Source organism: Apodemus sylvaticus, chromosome 13 (assembly GCF_947179515.1).
Source record: "Apodemus sylvaticus chromosome 13, mApoSyl1.1, whole genome shotgun sequence".
Taxonomy (NCBI): Eukaryota; Metazoa; Chordata; class Mammalia; order Rodentia; family Muridae; genus Apodemus; species Apodemus sylvaticus.
The window spans coordinates 38,758,636-38,778,019 of record NC_067484.1 but is presented as its reverse complement, the minus strand read 5'-3'; the positions used below and the strand labels follow the sequence as shown (position 1 = coordinate 38,778,019).

Sequence of the window (19,384 nt, the reverse complement as noted above, 5' to 3'; positions counted from 1 at the left end):
ATTCATTCATTCATTCATTCATTTTTAATTCTAACTCCAAACCCTCTCTCTTACAAATACAAATATTTGATTCTTCTTACTCTTTTCATTAAGGCTTCATTAAATAAATTCTGGCCATTATATCAGTTTCTTCTTACTGGATGGTTTTTTTTCCCCCACGACTGATGTATTCTGCTGAACAGTCCTTTGCAGTTCAGTGCTTTATCAACTGGCTATGTGTGCCCTGCATTTTCCTTCCAAGATTTCTTCTACATCTGTCTTTAGTAATCCTGAAACTCGTGGAGAGTGGAAACAGTGAAAAAGAAATCGGCAAACTTGCTTCACTGACAGTGGTACCACTGTCTATTAATAGGAGGCATTTCCTGGATGCGAATGAGCTAGATTCTCAATGTTGCTTGCCACTAGACTGAGCTTTACAGTTGAAGAGCAGCATCTATTGTCCACGCCTTCTGCTGTCTGCTTGGTTTCCGTTCATTTTCTTGGGCTTTCTATATGGAATGACTTCTCAGTCCTCAGCTAGGATATCATATTCCATGTTTCTATGGAAAGAACATCACATAGAAGTGTCCTTTGTACAGTTTTTTGTTCTGGTGCTGGGATTTGAAGGAAACTTAAGCTTAGTTCAGTAGTTTAGATAGACAGGTTGCTTGTTTGTTTGTTTGTTTGTTTGTTTTGTGGGGTATGTGTTTATGTTTTGTTTTTGCTTGAGTATAGAAGCTATTCATGTCCTTACATTGACTCGGATTGTTTTCTTTGCTATATTCTGTTTCTTGAAAGAAAACCATCACTGTTCCTTAGATGTTTTTGGTTTGGTTTGGTTTGGGTTGGGTTTTTTTTTTTTTTTTTTTTTTTGGTTTTTTGGTTTTTTGGTTTTTTGGATTTGGTTTTTTCGAGATAGGGTTTCTCTGTATAGCTCTGGCTGTCCTGGAACTCACTCTGTAGACCAGATTTCAGAAATCTGCCTGCCTCTGCCTTCCAGAGTGCTGGGATTATAGGCGTGCGCCACCACCGCCCAGCTCATTAGGGTTTTTATTGTAGGCATTTCACAAATTTCAAAAGATCATATGCTGAGATTTCAACAAAGCAGCGTGTTGGCCAGCAAAAAGACTCAGCTGCTAAGGGAGCTTGCAATTAGGCTCAACGTGCTGAGCTCAGTCCCGAGTATCTGAATCCACCTGTGCAAGGACAACTGACTCCCATGTGAATGCAGGTCCCTGCCTCATACAAATAAATGAAGAATTTTTTAATAAAATAAAAATAAAGTATAGAAGTGTTCACATGTTTTATGTGAATATATAGAACACAGATTTCAAAATAATTCCAGGACTGGTTACATTATTCAATTCTCTAATAATAAAACTTAAAAAAATAATTAATCATTCTGCATTAAATTTTCTATTGATGGCTCTATTCAGCATGTACTTAAATATAAACATAAAATATTGCAATCACTAAAATGTCTTGTTGATAAACTTCCAATCTAATGTAGACATCCATCCTATGGTGTATTCGGAAGCATGGCCTGCCATTCTTCCTTGTAGAGAGTTTGTGTGAGTTAAGAGACCAGGGTCTTAAAATTATTTATATGTGGACCAGGAATGCTTTTCATAGGAAGATCAACCAATCAATTTGAACTCTTCTGGTGATAGTATACTAACACACTCTGTGACAGAAAAGGCTTTTTTTTAAACACAATTTCACAAATAGGCTGTATTTGCAATAACAAGTGGAGCTACTGAGATTGTTTTAGAGGGAAATCCATGTAAAAGCAAGTAGTTACATGACTAAAGATGAATTACTACTTGGATGTATACGACTTCAGATCATTTATTTTGACAAAAATGTTGAAAAGATTTTAATAGAACCATTTGCTACAAAGAAAAATTTATGATATTTATCCATAGAGAGCTAACTTCCCATTTAAATGTATAATATAGTGTATGTGTGTACACCTATGAAAAGCCTATTTGAAATAAATACCCCGAATCACATTATGTGTTTGAAAGGACATTTTGTCATTCTGAAAGATTAAACTGTGAATACTGCTGGATTGTGGATTTGTGATTAGATGTTCCATATATACTGTTTGGAGTATTAAAATTCTTTGAACTGAATAACTAAGAGACCTTCTTCCTCAATCAAGTTTAAACTTCTGGACGGTAGCTGTGTAACCTAGAGAATACTTTGTTATAATGTTCTACCCTACCCTATCCAACCCTTTTCCTTATAAAACCCAAAGCAAGACACAACACTGACTTCACACATCTGACCCATTCCCCTTTAAAGGCTAAGACATTCTATACTAGTTCTTCACTTGCTTTGGAGAGGTCAGCTTCACAGGAGCTGGCATTCTTCAGAAGGTTGAGACTGTAGGTTAACATAGATGTCTAGGCCTCCCCTCTGTGTGATTCATTATACCAGAGTATGCTTATCTTGAGAAGCTGCCAGCTTTGCTGTTTATGTTCTCAGAGCTCCCAGGGGGAATCGATCAGCACACCTGCTGTTTTGAAGAGCTAAGTGTTAATGGGTGAAGGTCAGAATTTGGACCACCAACAGTGGTCAGTTCTGCAATGAGACTGGAAGATTCGCTCTTTACTTGACTGAAGCACCTAAGTAATTTTTTTATTTGAACACAAATGAACTCCATTGAATAGAAGTAAAACCATCCTTTGGTGGGAATGCAGCATTTGACTTGTAATTTTGATTACAAGTCAAAAGTCTTAAGAAAGAATGCAAGAAGGTAAAATATTTAGGAACAAAAATCATAAAGCCTGAGATTTGTATAAATGAATCTATAAACAGCCTTTGGAGGTTTTCAAGAACCTAAGGCATCACAAAGTAGCAGGATTATTCAGATTCCTTAAAGTAGTTTCCTAGACAAATTTTTGGGAAAGATCTACACAAGGGTTGGGATAAACCATATTCAGAATAAAATAAGATATATTTGCACAAAATATTTTGATGTGAGGGTATTTTTTTTGACAGAAGAGAAAAGAATAAACAAATCTGACTTTTCTCCCAGTATACTAGAAAATTAGGAAATTACATAGAGTTCATAAGTTTAAACCTTAAGACAAAAACATAATAGTGTAGGAGTTCTAGAGAAGTAGCATTAGGTTCATAATGACTTTGTTTGAAGTATTAGCTTAAATATGTCTGCCAGTATATTTAGTGCTTCCAATGATATTTTAAGCTCAATCTGGGGGTGATTCCATCTGTTTTATATACAATCTTCTAAGTGAGCCCCTGGAAATAACTTCTTACTTATCAGCCTTATAGTCATGTGTAATAATATCCCCTTTTCTATTTATGTGACATCTTTCATCTTGTCTGGTTGTCTGTTTCTTTCCCAAGTCCTTTGGAAATCAGATTCAGACATTTATTACATGTACACATCAGTATACAGTATTAATTACCCTCTTCGTCCATTTCTTCACTCGTGTTCCCCACCAATCTTTTCCATTCATAATCTTCCAATTGACTTGTGAAGACTTTTCTCTGCATCTGTGACATCTTGACGTTTAGATGGGTTTGCTTTGAATTTGTTGGTTGTGTAAGACAGCCATTTTCACAGTTGTCATCCCACCAAACCATGCAAAGAGAAAGGTGTTTCCATGTTACTGGCATTTTATTAGGGACATCCAGTTTGGGAACAGGAAAGTAGAAACTGGAAGGGGGGAGAATGAGTTCACACTCCAGGTGGCTGTGTACCAGAGAGAAGTTCTGTGTGTCTCTGTGAAGAGCAGCCTATGTAATCTTAATGAACTGATCATGAGTCACTCAACTCAGAAAGGCTCAAACCTAAAAAAGAAAATTAGGGTAAGGTAAGAGAAAGGGGGAACAGGATGGCATCTGGGATGCAGCTGGAGGGAAGTCTATAGGAAGAGGAATTGGAATCCTGCTCCTTAGTAGAAAACAGATGGAATGAATGTCTGTCGATAGAGCTAATCCCACGTGTTTGATAGTGGGAGGATAAGAGACAATCTCTTTTTTGGTTTCCTCAGTCTTTTAACATTTTCCTGGACTTACCCCAAATACTCTTCCCATTTCCCCAATTTCCTTAGGATTACTTTTATTCACACCATGTCTAGCTACGTAATATTACTTTTAACTTTTCATTGGAGGTTTTACATTCCACAGTGCTGACATGCATTCATACATCAGTAAAAGTGACTGATAATGATGGACAGGTATCTCCATAGAGCTATGTGTGGGTCTGGACTGTGTGCATTAACTGTGAGTATTAGCATAAAGGAAGGTATACACATGAAGAGGCGTTAGGAAGGGGTGCTGAATAAGGGACAGAAGTAGAAATCCATGAAGGCCGGGGTGAGGGTTCAGTAGTGGAAGGCCTCTCTGGCATGCTCAAGGTCATGGCTCACACAGCAAAAGTAGGAAAATAAAAACAAATTTTTTATTCCTTCAGCCTGACATGTTTTTTCTGTTATTAGCTACATAATTTTATGTATCCTTCCACAATTACCAAGAGAATTTTTAAGATTGAAATTAAAATTTATTAAACAGAATTACTATGGCTATACACCAAGTTGTCTAATCCCTATAAATGATCTGTGCATGGTTTCTCTTATATTAAGTATTAAGAAAGGTAAAGCATATTGTCCCTCATATATTTTTATCACATCCCAACAACTGACTTTACTGACCCAAGCTCAGCGCTGTGGTCCATCATTGCCCTTCTGATATAACGCCCTGTTTACAGCATGTCATCTGCACTGGTCTGTGGTGCAGAGTGGAGGGGGAAGCAGAGTGCAGGACCAAGCTTGACCCGCCCATGGATGGGACTGACTGCGACCCGGGCAAGGTGAGTGCTTTATATTGCGCTGAGTAAGTAGGACTGTCGCATGCACCGGGAATCTTGCATTTTCTTCTGACAGCTAAATACACGTTAGATTCAGTCTGATCTTTTTAGCATGTTACAGTGTTAATATTTAAATCTATCTTTAATTGTGAATTATATGTTTTCATATGGATGTTTGTTTTGTTAATATTAAGGTGTATATTTTTTCTTAATAGTGATCATTCTAATGTTTACAGTCAAGTATATATATTACTTTCCTCACAAAGTTAATTCATGACCTTTTGTTAGTCAAATAACACAGAAATGAAATAAACACAGATAATAGCATTGTGATAAAATTTCTCAGAGCACTACTAAATTCTTTTAATTATATATATATATATTTTTTTTTCTCTTAAGAGTTCAGCTATTATAGAAACTGGCTAGTAATTTCCTTTTTGTGGTTGTTTTTGTAGTTGTCTGGTTGTTAGTATAGGAGTTATACTAGCTTCATAAGAATTTGGAAAGGATTCTTCCTTTTTCTACTATATGCAATTATTTGAGGATATTAATGTTAGTTCTTCTTTTGAAGGTATGATAGAATACTGCACTGTAATCATCTGGATCTGAAGGGTTTGTTGTTGTTTTGTTTGGAAGGACATGTTTTTTATAATTATTTACTTTATCTTGATTTGCTTTTGGTAGTCATATGTGTCTAGAATTTCATCCATTTCTTTTAGATTTCCAAATTTTTAGCATAAACAATCTTCACATTATTTCATAAAATAAAAATTTCGTAGCGCTACTGCTGACATCAAAAACCTGGTGAGGTTTCATCTTTACATAGTGTCACCTCTAAAGCATTGGAATAGTTGTGTCAGAGAAACAGGCATCCCATAATACCCTCTGAGGTTCCAGAAAAGCCCAGGATCCCTGTAGATGTGAAAATATGAACATAGCATGTTCTTTTACGTTAATATAAAATAATTTGAAAATGTTATAAAGAGTTAACTGTTTTATTCAGGCCCTACCCCTTGGTGAGGTGTTATTGACAGTCGATTGTTGGCAGGGAAGGGAGAACCATCTTTTTGTGAAGATATGGTCATTTAGATGTTTGGCATGGTTCCACACTGATGGGTTATGCAAGAACAAAAAAATTAATAAATAAAAAATAAAAAGTTAAAAATATAAGTAAGCAAAAAAAAAAAAAAAAAGTCCTGAGAATACAGGAGATTGGGAGGAGGACATGTTTACAAGGATTTGGAAGAGCTGGAGGAGGGAAATGAGAGTTGGATATAAGAATATTTCAGTGTGTGTGTGTGTAAGTATTAAAATCTCAAAAAATATTTTCTTAAGGGAAATACAATTGTAAAGGAAGAAGAGTTGATGGATAAGATTTATGAGCCAATGATGAATTGATATAGGTATGAATTTCTATTTCTTTAATTTAAAGAGAAAAAACTTCGGAAGCAATCAGAAGTCTTTTAACACTTTCAATAAGAGAATGGGGTACACTTCTGTGAAATAACAGTCAGTTGTTTAGAGACTCTGCTGAATCTTTTTCTTTGAGAGAGAGTAATTGGAGAATGAAGATTGAGGTCTATTTTGTTTTATTTTTCTCAAATTAAAAACAGAAGTACAACAGCATGTGTTTATTGGGAGCATTTTGTGACACTAATCTGAGAAATTTATTGATTGAATCCTAAAACCCTGTAAGGGAAATAATTCTCTTCATTCTAAATACAATGATGCAGATTTACATAGGGATTCCTGAACATCCCACCAGGAGCTGTCCAACATCACAGAAGTCACTGTCTTCTTTACTGCTTCATTTTTATAATCTGAATTTTAAATATTTTTTACTGTAATAGTTTTCTTCTTACACTGTAGGAATAATTTACTGTCTTTAGATCCCTAAAGTAAACTTGTTCTTTCAGCCAAAACTGTAATTGCTCATCAAAGGTAAGATGTTTTCTTTCCCTGTGTTAATGTGAATGATATTCTGCTGCAGGTTCTTAACACTTGCCATTTGAAAATGCATAATGAGCTTGGGCTGTGTGGGTGGTTCCAGTGCCCATGTGTCCCAGATACTGTAGGAGCCATCATTCAGAAAACTGCCAACCTTGTTACATCACTGTGAATTTTTAAATGCCAGTGCTACCTTTTACACTCTCTCCAAATGGTATTAGCTTGGTGTATGGTACAAAACAAGAAATAAAGCGGGGCGTTTTTAACGTTTGCTGTGCCATGGTGAAAAGAATTAAGTGGGACAAGTAAGTGTACTCCCTCTAAAGGTATGCTATTGAGTCTGAAAAGGCCCTTAGAACTGTTCTCCTAGTCAAATGATTTTGAAGGTAGTCTTTTATGTGCTATTTTAGATAGCATTTTACAAAGTTAAAGAAGCCACCTTTTTTTCCTAACAGTGAATACATACATACATTATTTAGTACGAAACAGCAAGGAGCTGGGTTTTCTGTCATTCACAGAATTTGCTCAGAAAGAAAAGAGAAGAAAGGAAGCGTACCCAGCAACGTGGCATTAGAATACACTGAAAGATTCAGTATAATCTAGTCATTGACCATCCTGCATTAAGACCCTTGAGATCAATAAGGCCATTCACTACTGGAAACAGTGAAGACTTCCGCACCCTGACAACCACCAGGTGTATGTGCGTTGAGCTCCTGTCTGCCTTGCCCTTCTCCCAGTTTCCACAGCATGCACAGGATGTCCCAAGAGGACAGTCCTGCTGCTTTGACATTATTTTGCCACTCCCCCAGCCCCATTTTCCTAACCTCCTAGGCAGGTCCCCATAAACATTCAGCAATGCAGAAGCACATCCAGACATTTTAGGGCACATCTTGCTACAGAAGTGATCAATATTATATAGCCTAGTAATCTTTCTGTCATTCAAACTAAGTTTGTAGATAAGAGAATTTTTATATAAAACAAAATTAACACTTTCTCTAACATGGAAAAACACAACCTACAAAATGCAAAAAGCAGGTCCCTCTCCTTTGATGCTGAGACCTGGTTGTTACAGTTTCTTTAAATATCACGTTTGTATGTACAGGCTGGCTTGCATATCTGTTTCCATTTTTCTTCATGTGCCAGATGTGATCTAGTTTAAATTATATACAGGCGAAATCGTAGCACTTTCCAGAAGACTTCCAGTCTGCTATGAACTCTCAGCCAGGCAGTCAGTGCCAGCTTGCTGCTAAATGGGCAAGTATCTGTTATATGTACCCGGGAAAAAGTAAACAGCCTTCAAGCAGGCCAAACAGTGTGACCAACTCAAGTTTGACAGGTTTTATACTGGTGTTTTTCCATGCCTGCCATAACTTTATTGAGTGCTCAAAGCTAGTATGTAATATATAAGTATTTACATTAACTACGTTTTCCTTTTTTGCAGATCGAATATTCCCATAAAACTATAATATACTTATCAACACGCCTGCAGTAGTGACACAGTCTATGTTACTTTTCAAGATGAAATTTAAGGCAGATTAAATCTGAAAGAGGTTGAATTAAAGCTGATATAACGCAAATATACAGGAAGTGGTTAGTTATGTTAGCATCAGCAGTTCTTGACTCGTGGTTTGCTGCACCTTTCATGGTGCTCGCTTATTAGAAAACGCAGATATTTACATTGTGATTCATAACTAACAAAATCAGAGTTATCAAGTAGCAAAGAAAATAATTCCATGATTTTGCTCATCACAACATTACCGTCATAGTATTAGGAAGGTTAAGAACCACTGACTTAAAGACATGAGTTGAATGTAAGCTATATGATATATTGTTGTTTTCTAAGTTGTCTCTTCTAAAAATAATAAAAAAGAAAATGCTCAAAAATAATTTTAAATCAAGACATTTAAACCCAAGCGAATGAAGCATTGCTTTATGAAAACCCAGTCACAGCATTATGGTCATGATAGTGTTAATAGTGGTCACTATGTGTGACCAATCATTCTGCATTGTGCTGTCTGCCACATTCAACCTCTGCACATAAGAAGAGTCTTTATGTATTGCAGATTCCTTTGCACATTGGACATGAGCAGAAAGAGATCTGGGGCATTTCTGTAATTTCCTCAAAATCCTTTCAAATCTTGATGCCCTTTGCCATGCCAAGCCTTCCAGAGCCAGAAGGATCAACTTTCTCAGCTTTGCTCTTTTTATAATTAGTGATCTAAATGGTCCAAATATTATAACATTCCATTCATGGCTTGATGTTGTGGCCTTGTACTTGTTTTCTGTGTCCATAATCTATGTGATTAATTTCCAGAGAAACTGTAGTACTCTTGTATCCCTAATCAATCATTCCTCATTCACCATAGAAATTACTTTTCTTGTCTACCTATCCTGTCATTCTTCAAAAACCATAGAAATAACTCCTTTCATGGCTATAGGTTTAACTTCATGGAAAACACACATGATTAAAAAATAAACACAAAGACCACATGCTTCCCTTTATTCTTATGGTAACACTTCCCAGTTAAAGATATTAGACTAGGTACAAAATTTGTAAGTGAAATGTAGATTTCTATAATCCAATTGCTCAGGTCTTTCAAACAAACTTGACTTTTAGATGAAAGCTTACTCTATAATCTTAGTGACAACTCTTAAGTTTGATGAAATGTCTCCTTCAGTAGAGTTACAGAAGGAAAATTATTGCTGTTCGTTCATACTTAGAAGTGGTTGCTTTGGAATCTGTTTTTGTTTGGCGGTTTGCTTATTTGTCTTCATTTAATTAGTTTTACTGAATGCATTAGCTTTTCTTTTCTGCTTTTAAACCTCAGGCTCCCTTTCCACCATTTCTGCTCTTTTCCCCCCACGACACTGGATTTTCTGCCCTGTAGTAGCCAATTTCTGAGTATTGTTTTCATGACATGACTGTTAATGACTGTTAATCTATGAGAATGGGCCTTAATATTGGAAGTGCCAGCTAACTTTTGTCTTTTGCAGTCTTCATATTTGGTACTTGGGCTGCCATAGACCTAACTGACTTGCATTAATTCCAGTGACTGTGTAGACCAGTGAATGATTTTCAGTTGTGCCCTGATTTGTTCACCTAAGACATGACTTTTGGAATAGTGGTGTAAGGCTGGAGAATGCACCCTCAGGACCCCTGCACCCGAGCACTTGGCTGGAGAGTGGAGCACATGGAGTTCCTGTAGTCGAAGTTGCAGTTCTGGGGTCAGCAGTCGAGAGCGCAAGTGTCCTGGGTAAAGTCACAGCTCCTGGCTTGGGGGAGGGCGTTTGGTCATCAGTTTTGAAATAACAAAGCCTTTACCCCCTGTAAATCCTAATGGACAACAAATAAAACTGGTACAACTGTACTACTGCCTCAAATTGTTTACCCCAAATAAGACGTCTCCTTTAAGAAGCAAACAGTGATCAGGCTTTCTAACAGAGTAATGAAATCTACAAAAAGACACTGTTCATGAGTAAGTCCAAGGAGATGTTCTCCAGTGAGTAGGATGGGCATTAGAAGAGCCCCGTAAACAGTAGAAGGGCTGGGAAAGGCAAGAGGATGCTGGGATATTGGAAGAGTCAAGTAAACAGTATAAGGGCTGGGGGGTGGGCAGATGGCAAGAGGATGCTGGGACATTGGAAAAGGAGAGTAAATAGTAAAAGGACTAGGAGGACACAAGAGGATGCTGCGACTGAAGGTGAAGAATGAGAGTGAAGTTAGTGATGATAAAAGCTAAAACAAAAACAAAACACAAAATGAGAAAGAACAAAAGTCCGTGCTGGGACTGTGTACAGCTGAGGTTGTTAACAGGCCCTCTTGTTCAAGGCCACTGCACCCGTAGAAAGCTCAGGGGCGTGAGGGAGTCTAGTAAGTTTTCCTTTGTGGAGCTCAGGATCATAGTGCTGGAATATGCTGCTGGAAAGCTTATACATTTTCTAAAATTATGAATTTAATAATCCTCAGAAACAAGTGATGCATGAGGAAGTCAGACTTTTTTCCGGGGCACTGAGTTCTGCCCTTGAATTTTGTCTTCTGTTTTATCTCAAATTGGTGTCATCATTCGTGGATTTTGAAAGATAATTTTTGCATTGAAAGAAATGTTTCTTTAAAAAACCTAAAAAGCCTCCGAATGCCCTGCTCTCCTCAGCTATGTCTATGCCCATGCTTTTAGAGACACAGTCTAATAGGATGTTTTATAAATATGATGGTTTTCACTTTTAAAAGTTGGTGCTTGTTGGGAAAAGGTGAAATTTATTATCTGTACTCTTTTTCTAGGCTAGGTTCTGAAGCAAGGGATTGTAATGGCCCCAGAAAACAATACAGAATATGTGAGAATCCACCTTGTCCTGCAGGTTTGCCTGGATTCAGAGACTGGCAATGCCAGGCCTATAGTGTTAGAACTTCGTACCCAAAGCATGCACTTCAGTGGCAAGCTGTCTTCGATGAAGGTATGGCCACCAGCTGAATACAAGTTGTTTTTATAGTGCTTGTGTTATTTTTCAAATTAACTTATAATCATTTGTAGACTTCTTTTTTTTTTTCTGACTTCACTGGCATGTAATAACCACAGAACTAAATGTGTCTATTTTAGTATTGTTGTGAACCATGAATAGAGAGATATCTGTTGGAATAACTTAAATAAAAATATAGTGAATATATCATGTGCTGGTAAACATTCAAAGATAGTTGATATGTCTGACATTGCTGATAGAAATATAAAATGATAGAAATATAAAATGGTGCAGCCACTCTGAAGAGCAGTTTGGAAATCTCTAAATTAGTTGAACATGCAATGAGCATGAAAGTTTTAAACGATGGGATACTATGCAGCTAGTACTGTTGGCAGATAAAATCTGATGGATTATGACGTGTCATGCCAAATAACAATGTCAGCCACATAAGGCCATGTATTACACTGCGACCCATGCAAAGAACAGTTGGAAGTGGCAAAAATTGCAGAAATGAAAATAAATGGTTGGTACCAGGGACTAGGAGGGGTGGTGGTGATCGGTGTGGCAAGAGTTGCACACATGATCTGACGGAATGGTCATTCTCTTAGCTGTGAGAGTGGTGTGCACATAAGCAGTTTTGCTGAAATGACAGAATTGCACAACGTCACCAGTGTGCTCTGGCTTAACTATATATTTTACTCTAGCTATTAGTAGCTAGAGTAAACAACCTTTGAGGGTCCTAATTGTGGGCGTATGTGGGCTATTTCCAAACTATGAAATAAATCTTTAATTACTTTAAAAATGAGAACTAAATAGAAATTTATATGCTGTGGTGTTAAGTTAGAATGGTAGCGGTCCCCGGGAACATTAAGTATACATACTTAGTGAATGTTGGCTTGGGTGACAGTGGCTTCTGTGACTCCAGCATACGGCCAGGGTTACCTTTTTTCCTTCTCATTGTCCCGATGGACTTTGATTTCCCAGGTTCCCTTCAGTCTGTTTGATAGCTTGCACGTCACTGGTTCGGGCTCCTTCAACTCAGCTTGGGCACATGAGCATACAAACAAACAACTAAACAAAACAAGCAACAATAACAATGAAAACCTACCCCCAAAACAAAGCAGCAAACAGTGCTGGAGCGGAATGGGCTGCACCTTAGTACAGATCCTTAGTAAATAAAAGTATGTATGTAAAATAAATTATGATGAATGAAAGCCTGATTTCTAAAGATGTGTACTACTTAGACAACCAATAGGTAAGCATGTTAATACTAAATTTGTTAATGATCCATAAAACAGAATAGTTTATATTTGTATTTGGTACCATCAATATTTTTACAATACTGTGGAATGATAAATTAAACATAATTATCTCCTTTAGCATTTATCATTTCTTCTTTTTATTATTTTCTGTATTCTTTTTTTACATTCCAAATTATTTTCCCTTTCCTGGTTTCCCTCCTCCCCGTAAGTCCCATAAGCCCTCTTCCCTCTGTCCATTCCCCAATCAACCCCCTCCCACTTCTCTGTCCTGGCAAGCATTTAGCATTTCTTTATGCTGCAACTGCCAGGGGTTATTCTCCTGCCTTAGGACCTGTGTGCCTCACTCTGCTCTCACACAGTCAACCTGTGGGGAACAGCACACCAGAATTCCTTAGCACTCATTGACAGACTTGCCCTGCGCATCCTGTCTCTATCTTCCTAGATTCTGGTAACCACTACTCTATACTCAACTTCTTTGAGAAAGATGTAGTATTCAAGTCTGAATGACGTCATGTGACATGGACATGTGATATTTTCTTTCTCGTCAGGATAATGTCACATTATGTGATAATCTCAGCCCCCCCCCTTTTTTTTGCAAATGACAGGATTTCATTCTTTTTAGCATTATGGAGCATATTGTCCACATTGTAGATACTGCTGCTATAAGCAGAACAGTGTGAATTCTTCTGTTTCATAGTGACTTAGTTTTCTTTGATCAGTGGACTTGCTGGTTCAAGTGGAAGTTCATTTAATTTTTCACTAAGCAACCTTACTACATACCACAAACCAAGTAAAAAAATCACCTTTTCTCCTCATTCAATTCAATGCTAGCTGCCTTTGGGCACTTTGATAATGGAGTTCTTCTGGCTAGAGTGAGGTGCTCTCTCATTGTTGTTTTAAATTCCATAGTTTTAATCACTTTGCAATATAGATCAATTGAGTTTATTGGTTTGTGTGATTAATAAAATACACAATAACTGTCCTTCATCTCATTCTCTGGAAGCAAGTGAAAATTATGATTTCATAAGTCCAAATTCTTAATAAACCATGATAACATTATAGTCTTATATAATTAAGCATATAATATGGTTTACACCTGAGTTTATGTTTTTATGATCTATAACCATGGAAGGATAGCTGGGTATAGGATCTTGCTGAGGTGGAGAACATTCCTTGTTATAAAGAAAAGCAATTTCTGGCATTATGTTCATGTGTTTGCATCATGCACGCATGCTGGAGCTCTGATGCTCCTCATGTACACTGTGCATCTCGGGGAGCGCTGTTCCTTTAAATCCAGTTATGGCGTCTGCATGTTTCAGTACTGGCATGTTTCAGGGGCCACCTCTCTTGGTGTCACATCTTGGTGTCACACTCTCCAGGGCACTCCCTAGGAATAAAGATAGTGAGTCAAAGATTTATGACGTCTACAAATTTAAATTATGGAGACTGTATTGGTAATATGTTACAAAAGGAAAAACACAAAGATTTTTTTCCACCCGATTTCCTGTTTGGAACATGAGTGGAGTTTTCACAAGGACTAAGTCCTTTCAACTCATGTTTCTGGATTGCCTCTGTCTTCAAAGAAAACACTAGAAAGAGAATTACATGGACCACTTTTAAGGTGCTGTAGTTATATAGCGGTCTTCAAGCCCAATGATCTGACACTGCAAGCAGTCAGGCAACAGCGTACTTTGCAGTGTGAGAACACATTGCAGAGTTTTATTGCGGCTTCTAATGGTATCTTAAAGGGAAATTTCAAAACCATGCATGTTAAGAGCTATATTTCCATCTCCCCCAAATTGCTTTTAGTGGCATCTAGAAGCCACATGTGAGAAGTGTTTGAAATGTTCAGTTTTGAAGGCTCATTTAACTGTCTGTCTTCTTTTTGCAAAGTGATACCAGGTTCCATGCCTCTGGCTGTTATTTGGTATTTATAGAATTCCCCTCAGCACCCGTGGAACTTTTCTGAAGACATGAGAGCAGTGACAGGGCCTGTAAACTATTTTCCATCCTATTTATACAAGTTGAATAAGCAGTGAAGGGCCGACTGGTGTCAAGGCAGGAGAGTAGACTATAGCGTGGAGGGCCTTCTGAAGTTGCAGATTTGATTATCTCCACCATCGATGTCACCGAGTAGCACAGATTCTCCATCAACAGCTTCAAAATAGAAACACTTAAAAAAATAGATGCCACTCTTGAGTCTAAAAGGCGAGTATTTGAAATGCAGTGCTTCTGTTTCATGCTCAGTAGGCCACTGAGGAAGAATGCCAGCAACTCAAGAATTCCTCACCGTGAATCAGTGTTTCTCACCTCCCAAATCAGGCACACTGACATAATTTCTGAGGCAGTGGTGAAGGGACTGAGTCCTACACACACATCCACATTTGTGCCTGCTGGTCCAAGCTCCTCTGCAGTCGCTTGTCATTTCTGTAAACACAGAACACAGAGAGTCTGATGACAGTTGATTTTCCTGCTTTGGTAACTTTTTATTTGAGAATGTATATAAAACATTAAATCTCAGTAAATTAAAATTTTTTGGTGAGAGAGAGCAAAAAAATTGATTTATAAATATTAATCAGAATTAAGTGAGTTGAGAGTAAGAATGTTATCATCCCCGAAAATAGAGACAAAACTTGGGATGTGACAATATATATATTTGCATCCCAAACATATATATTTCAACAAATTTCAAACACATATATTTCAAAACAAATATATTTCAGGAAAGCAATTGTTATGTTTTCTGTAGTATTGTCCTAGAAAATAATAATATGTGTATATGATATATAATACATAAATATATAGTATATAAATATTTATATAATAAATTACACACACACACACACACACACACATATTTGAGGCCAGATCTCATAAGGCTGAAATTAATATAGACTGGGTGCTTCTAAAGAAATAATATGTCATCTAATATAGTAAGCCTCTGGTATAAAGCTAATTTTAATGTTGTATTGCTCAATTAATATTGACTTATATATTACCCAGTAATCATTATGGAAAAATAGAGCCTAAGATACTAAATCTTGATAAAAAATATTGATGATTCAGTTTTCTCTTTGTTATCCATTTTGTATGCAGAAAAACCATGTGCCTTATTTTGCTCTCCTGTTGGAAAAGAACAGCCCATTCTTCTATCAGAAAAGGTGATGGATGGAACTTCTTGTGGATATCAGGGACTAGATATATGTGCCAATGGCAGGTGCCAGGTAAGATATTCATGAAGGAACTGATACTGTGTTTACCAGAAAGCTTCATACCACAGTGAAAGCTTTGGGCTAAGATTCAGGGCAATCACATGGTTTACACCTGACTGGGATCTTGAGAAAGACAAACTTAACTTGAAATGCCATGTCTCTGCCTATACAAAGATGAATTTAAAATCAATTTCAATAACCAGCCAAAAGAATTGGCGACTTTAAGATATAGACATAGAGAGCTATCATCCTTAAAACTGAAACACTTGTATGTTAAAGCATTCCAGACCAAAGATTTAAACTTTTTCCAGTTCTTGTTCTAAGCTGAGACAGGAGTCACAAGACTTTAAAAATCGGTCATACTCATCATATTCAAATACTTACCAACATACTAGAATCAATCAATTTTCAAATGTATGCTCTATTTTTAATGGTAGTTATTGTATTTGCTCTTAAGTGTTCATTTACATGAACTTGTGTGCTCTTTTTTTATCAATCTGTAGAGACAGGTTTTCTGTCGAATTAATCGCATGATGGAAAGATATAAAACTTTAATGTATTTTTTCCTAATAACTGTGATACTACTGTCTTGGGTTGACTTCCCCTGAAAGATCAATATGCAGGAAGGTCAGCACCAGCCACTTCATGGTCACTATGAACATGGAGAAGGGACTGGGCAGCAGGAGACATGCTCGCTAACCTCATGAGGAGTTCTTATGGACTGCATCTTCAGAGTTATCTCCTTTGGGCTTGAGAAAAGAGACCTTTCTGTCTTCCCACATACATGTATAAGTGTGTATTCACACGGGGGCCCCTGGATGTAAATCTGACCCTTAGGGACAATAGGCCTTAGTTTGTTGATGAGTTAGTGTGTTGTTATTTATTTCCCTAGGCAATTTCCAATGTGTTTTCTTAAAAAGTGGAAGAGAAATGAGAGAATTAGCTGAGTCTAAAAACTGTAAAGATCCCTCAACCCTGAGAAAATGCACAGCTGAGCACACTGAAGCTATGCATGGATGGACCCATGACATGGTTCAGGCTCTAGACTTACAGTTCAAAAACGGAAACTCATACAGCTTGAATGATCCAGAATTTCAGTATTCTGTACTCTGCTATGGTGCTCTAAAGTTTAAGACTGAACTGTGGGACACTGTCACATGCATCAACAGAACATGGCAGTGACTTGAAAAATCTCCAGCGATAATTGACTTTATACATATTTTGCTTTCAGAATTTTGCATTATACAATTAAACTTGTAATTTCTTTCATCTCAACATATGAATGCTTGATTAGTGTATCCTTAAATGAATTTATATTTACCGAAATTGACATTCCCAATTGTGTGTGTGTGCATTAAGTGTAAGAGCCTTAATGGACATGCTTTCCACATCACAGGGCCTGATGTATAGCCCTGATATTTTTGTTTGTTTGTTTTTTGTATTTTTTTCCCGAGACATGGTTTCTCTATAGCCCTGGCTGTCCTGGAACTCACTCTGTAGACCAGGCTGGCCTCGAACTCAGAAATCCACCTGCCTCTGCCTCCCAGAGTGCTGGGATTACAAGCGTGCGCCACCACCACCCGGCTAGCCCTGATATTTTACAGAGACCAATTATAGATGTTAAAATTATGTCAGCAAAAGTTCTGCACAAACACTCCCATGAATCTGATTATTATATTTTGAGTAGAATTCTCTGAAATGGGGTATGACTTCTGAGTGCATCAGAATGTCAAGATTCAGTCTTTTTTAATTCAAATGCATCATTTAATAAAATGATGAAAAACATGCAGAATTTTCCAATAACACCCTGAATACAGGAGTTTCTGCTGCTGCAAAGACACGGAAGTGTTGGCTGATCATTTTATCAGTTGCTCACAGCCAATGCCCGGGGCTATTTAAGGTATCTGCCGCTGGTAAAATGGCAATGTCTTTCAAAGCTGCACATCCTGTGCTTACTGATTCCCGTGAATATGCTGAGACTACCAGCTACTATACAGACTGCTGTTTTCGGTGCTTACATATTTCTTCATCTTATGCTAGCCAGACCTACCTTAATTTCTACCCTAGACCTTTTCTCTATTTTAAACACAAAAGACATATTATTTTTCTTAGTCAGGATCCAGGTTTTCCTGAGTCCTGTTAGGTGAGCTCCACATATGTTGTGTTTTAAGCACTTTCCTTGATGGTCACATCTTTTGAAATAAGCTTGACCGGCTGATCAAAGCGCTCCATTTACTGCTGTTCACAAGCTTTGACACTGTTGGGAACTCGGACACAAGGAAGGCATGCCTCCATATGCAACACTTATGAACCTTTTGTTTTATTTGAATATCCATCCTTTAGCTGTTATGTGTATATATATAATCTGTTTGTTTGCCATATCCTAAGAGCATCAACACCAGTCAGAAACAGAGCCTTGCTTTTGACCCTGATTTTCCTTATATTTGAAATTGTCTCATATATAATGTCTACTGGACACGAAATAGTTGTCAGTGTCTACTTCAAACCTTTCCTATGAAGGAGAGTCTCAGTGGCTTTCTTGCAGTATTGATAGACTAAATTCTGCTCTCTGTATATTCAATTTGGGAAAAGAGGATTATTTCCCCTGAGTATCAGTGAAGGGCAATACTTATGCAATAGACAATAGTAAAGGCATTTGGTCTCAGGTTCCTATGGACACAATGGTTCTAGGAACTGTACACATGAATTTTTCAACAACTTACACTTCCCGTGTCAGCCAGGGATATGAATTCTTATACTCACTTCACACTTAGGAACTGAGGTCACTGTGCCTTGGAATTTAGCTGCTCCACAGCAGGAAGTAACCATGGTCCAGAACATAAGTCCTATTTTCTTCAGTAATTTTATTGTCTTCAATAAATTCTTGAAAATGTATTACTTCAAAAATACGTTAAGCCAACTCATTCTTTTAATCCCAGCATTCAGCAGGCAGAGTCAGATGGATCTCTTTAGTCCAAGGCCATCCTAGATTTCAGAGTGGGTTCAGGACAATGAAGGCTACACAGAGAAACCCTGCTCAAAAAATAAAACAAACAAAAAACTACATCGAGATATCATTTGATAGTTACTATAAGATAAATATTCTCCCCATTACCCACGGTTTGCCCAGTTTGCCAGTTTTGTTATTTGACATGAGTTTATGGTAGTGTTTGCAGTGCAGAATGTGACAGTATGACAATTTGACGCTCAGCTACCTGACTTTCAGAGATAAAGCTCATCCAAACTAATGGCTAAACAATAGGTCATCCTAGGTAAAGGGAGAAAGGAAACAATTTAACTTCAAAAAAAAAAAAAAGATTTGAGTTTTTGTTACTGTTTGTGGATCGCATCGCGTGCATGCACATACTGTATTTTTATCAAATTTCCCAGTCCACTGTCTCCTTCCCAGACCCTCCCTTCTTTCACCTGCCGTCCTTCCCTTCCTACTCCATACATTATTTTTAAACTTACTGCATCCAACTAGCGCTGCCAGTATGTGCCCGGGGGTAGGGTCATTTACTGGCCAATGGCTAGCCTCCCGGGCACCATCTTCCTCAAGAGAACTATTTCTCCCTTCTCAAGCATCTATCAGTTTCTCACAGCTCTTCATCTAGGTGGGGGGAGGGGCAGGGGACTTCATGAGCACTTTTGTCATTCATGCTTGGGTTTAGACTTGTTTGATTTTATAC

General features: G+C 37.5%; 1 protein-coding gene across 1 annotated transcript in view; it reads left to right on the top strand.

Moving 5' to 3' along the window:
* The window catches only part of Adamts19 (ADAM metallopeptidase with thrombospondin type 1 motif 19), a 201,116-nt gene that overhangs the window by 105,998 nt on the left and 75,734 nt on the right, over positions 1 to 19,384 (top strand). The window contains exons 11-14 of the mRNA XM_052155432.1: positions 4,721 to 4,822; positions 9,890 to 10,020; positions 11,046 to 11,218; positions 15,580 to 15,707. Of these exons, the coding sequence (XP_052011392.1) occupies positions 4,721 to 4,822; positions 9,890 to 10,020; positions 11,046 to 11,218; positions 15,580 to 15,707 (534 nt within the window). The remainder of the gene's footprint in view (positions 1 to 4,720; positions 4,823 to 9,889; positions 10,021 to 11,045; positions 11,219 to 15,579; positions 15,708 to 19,384) is intronic.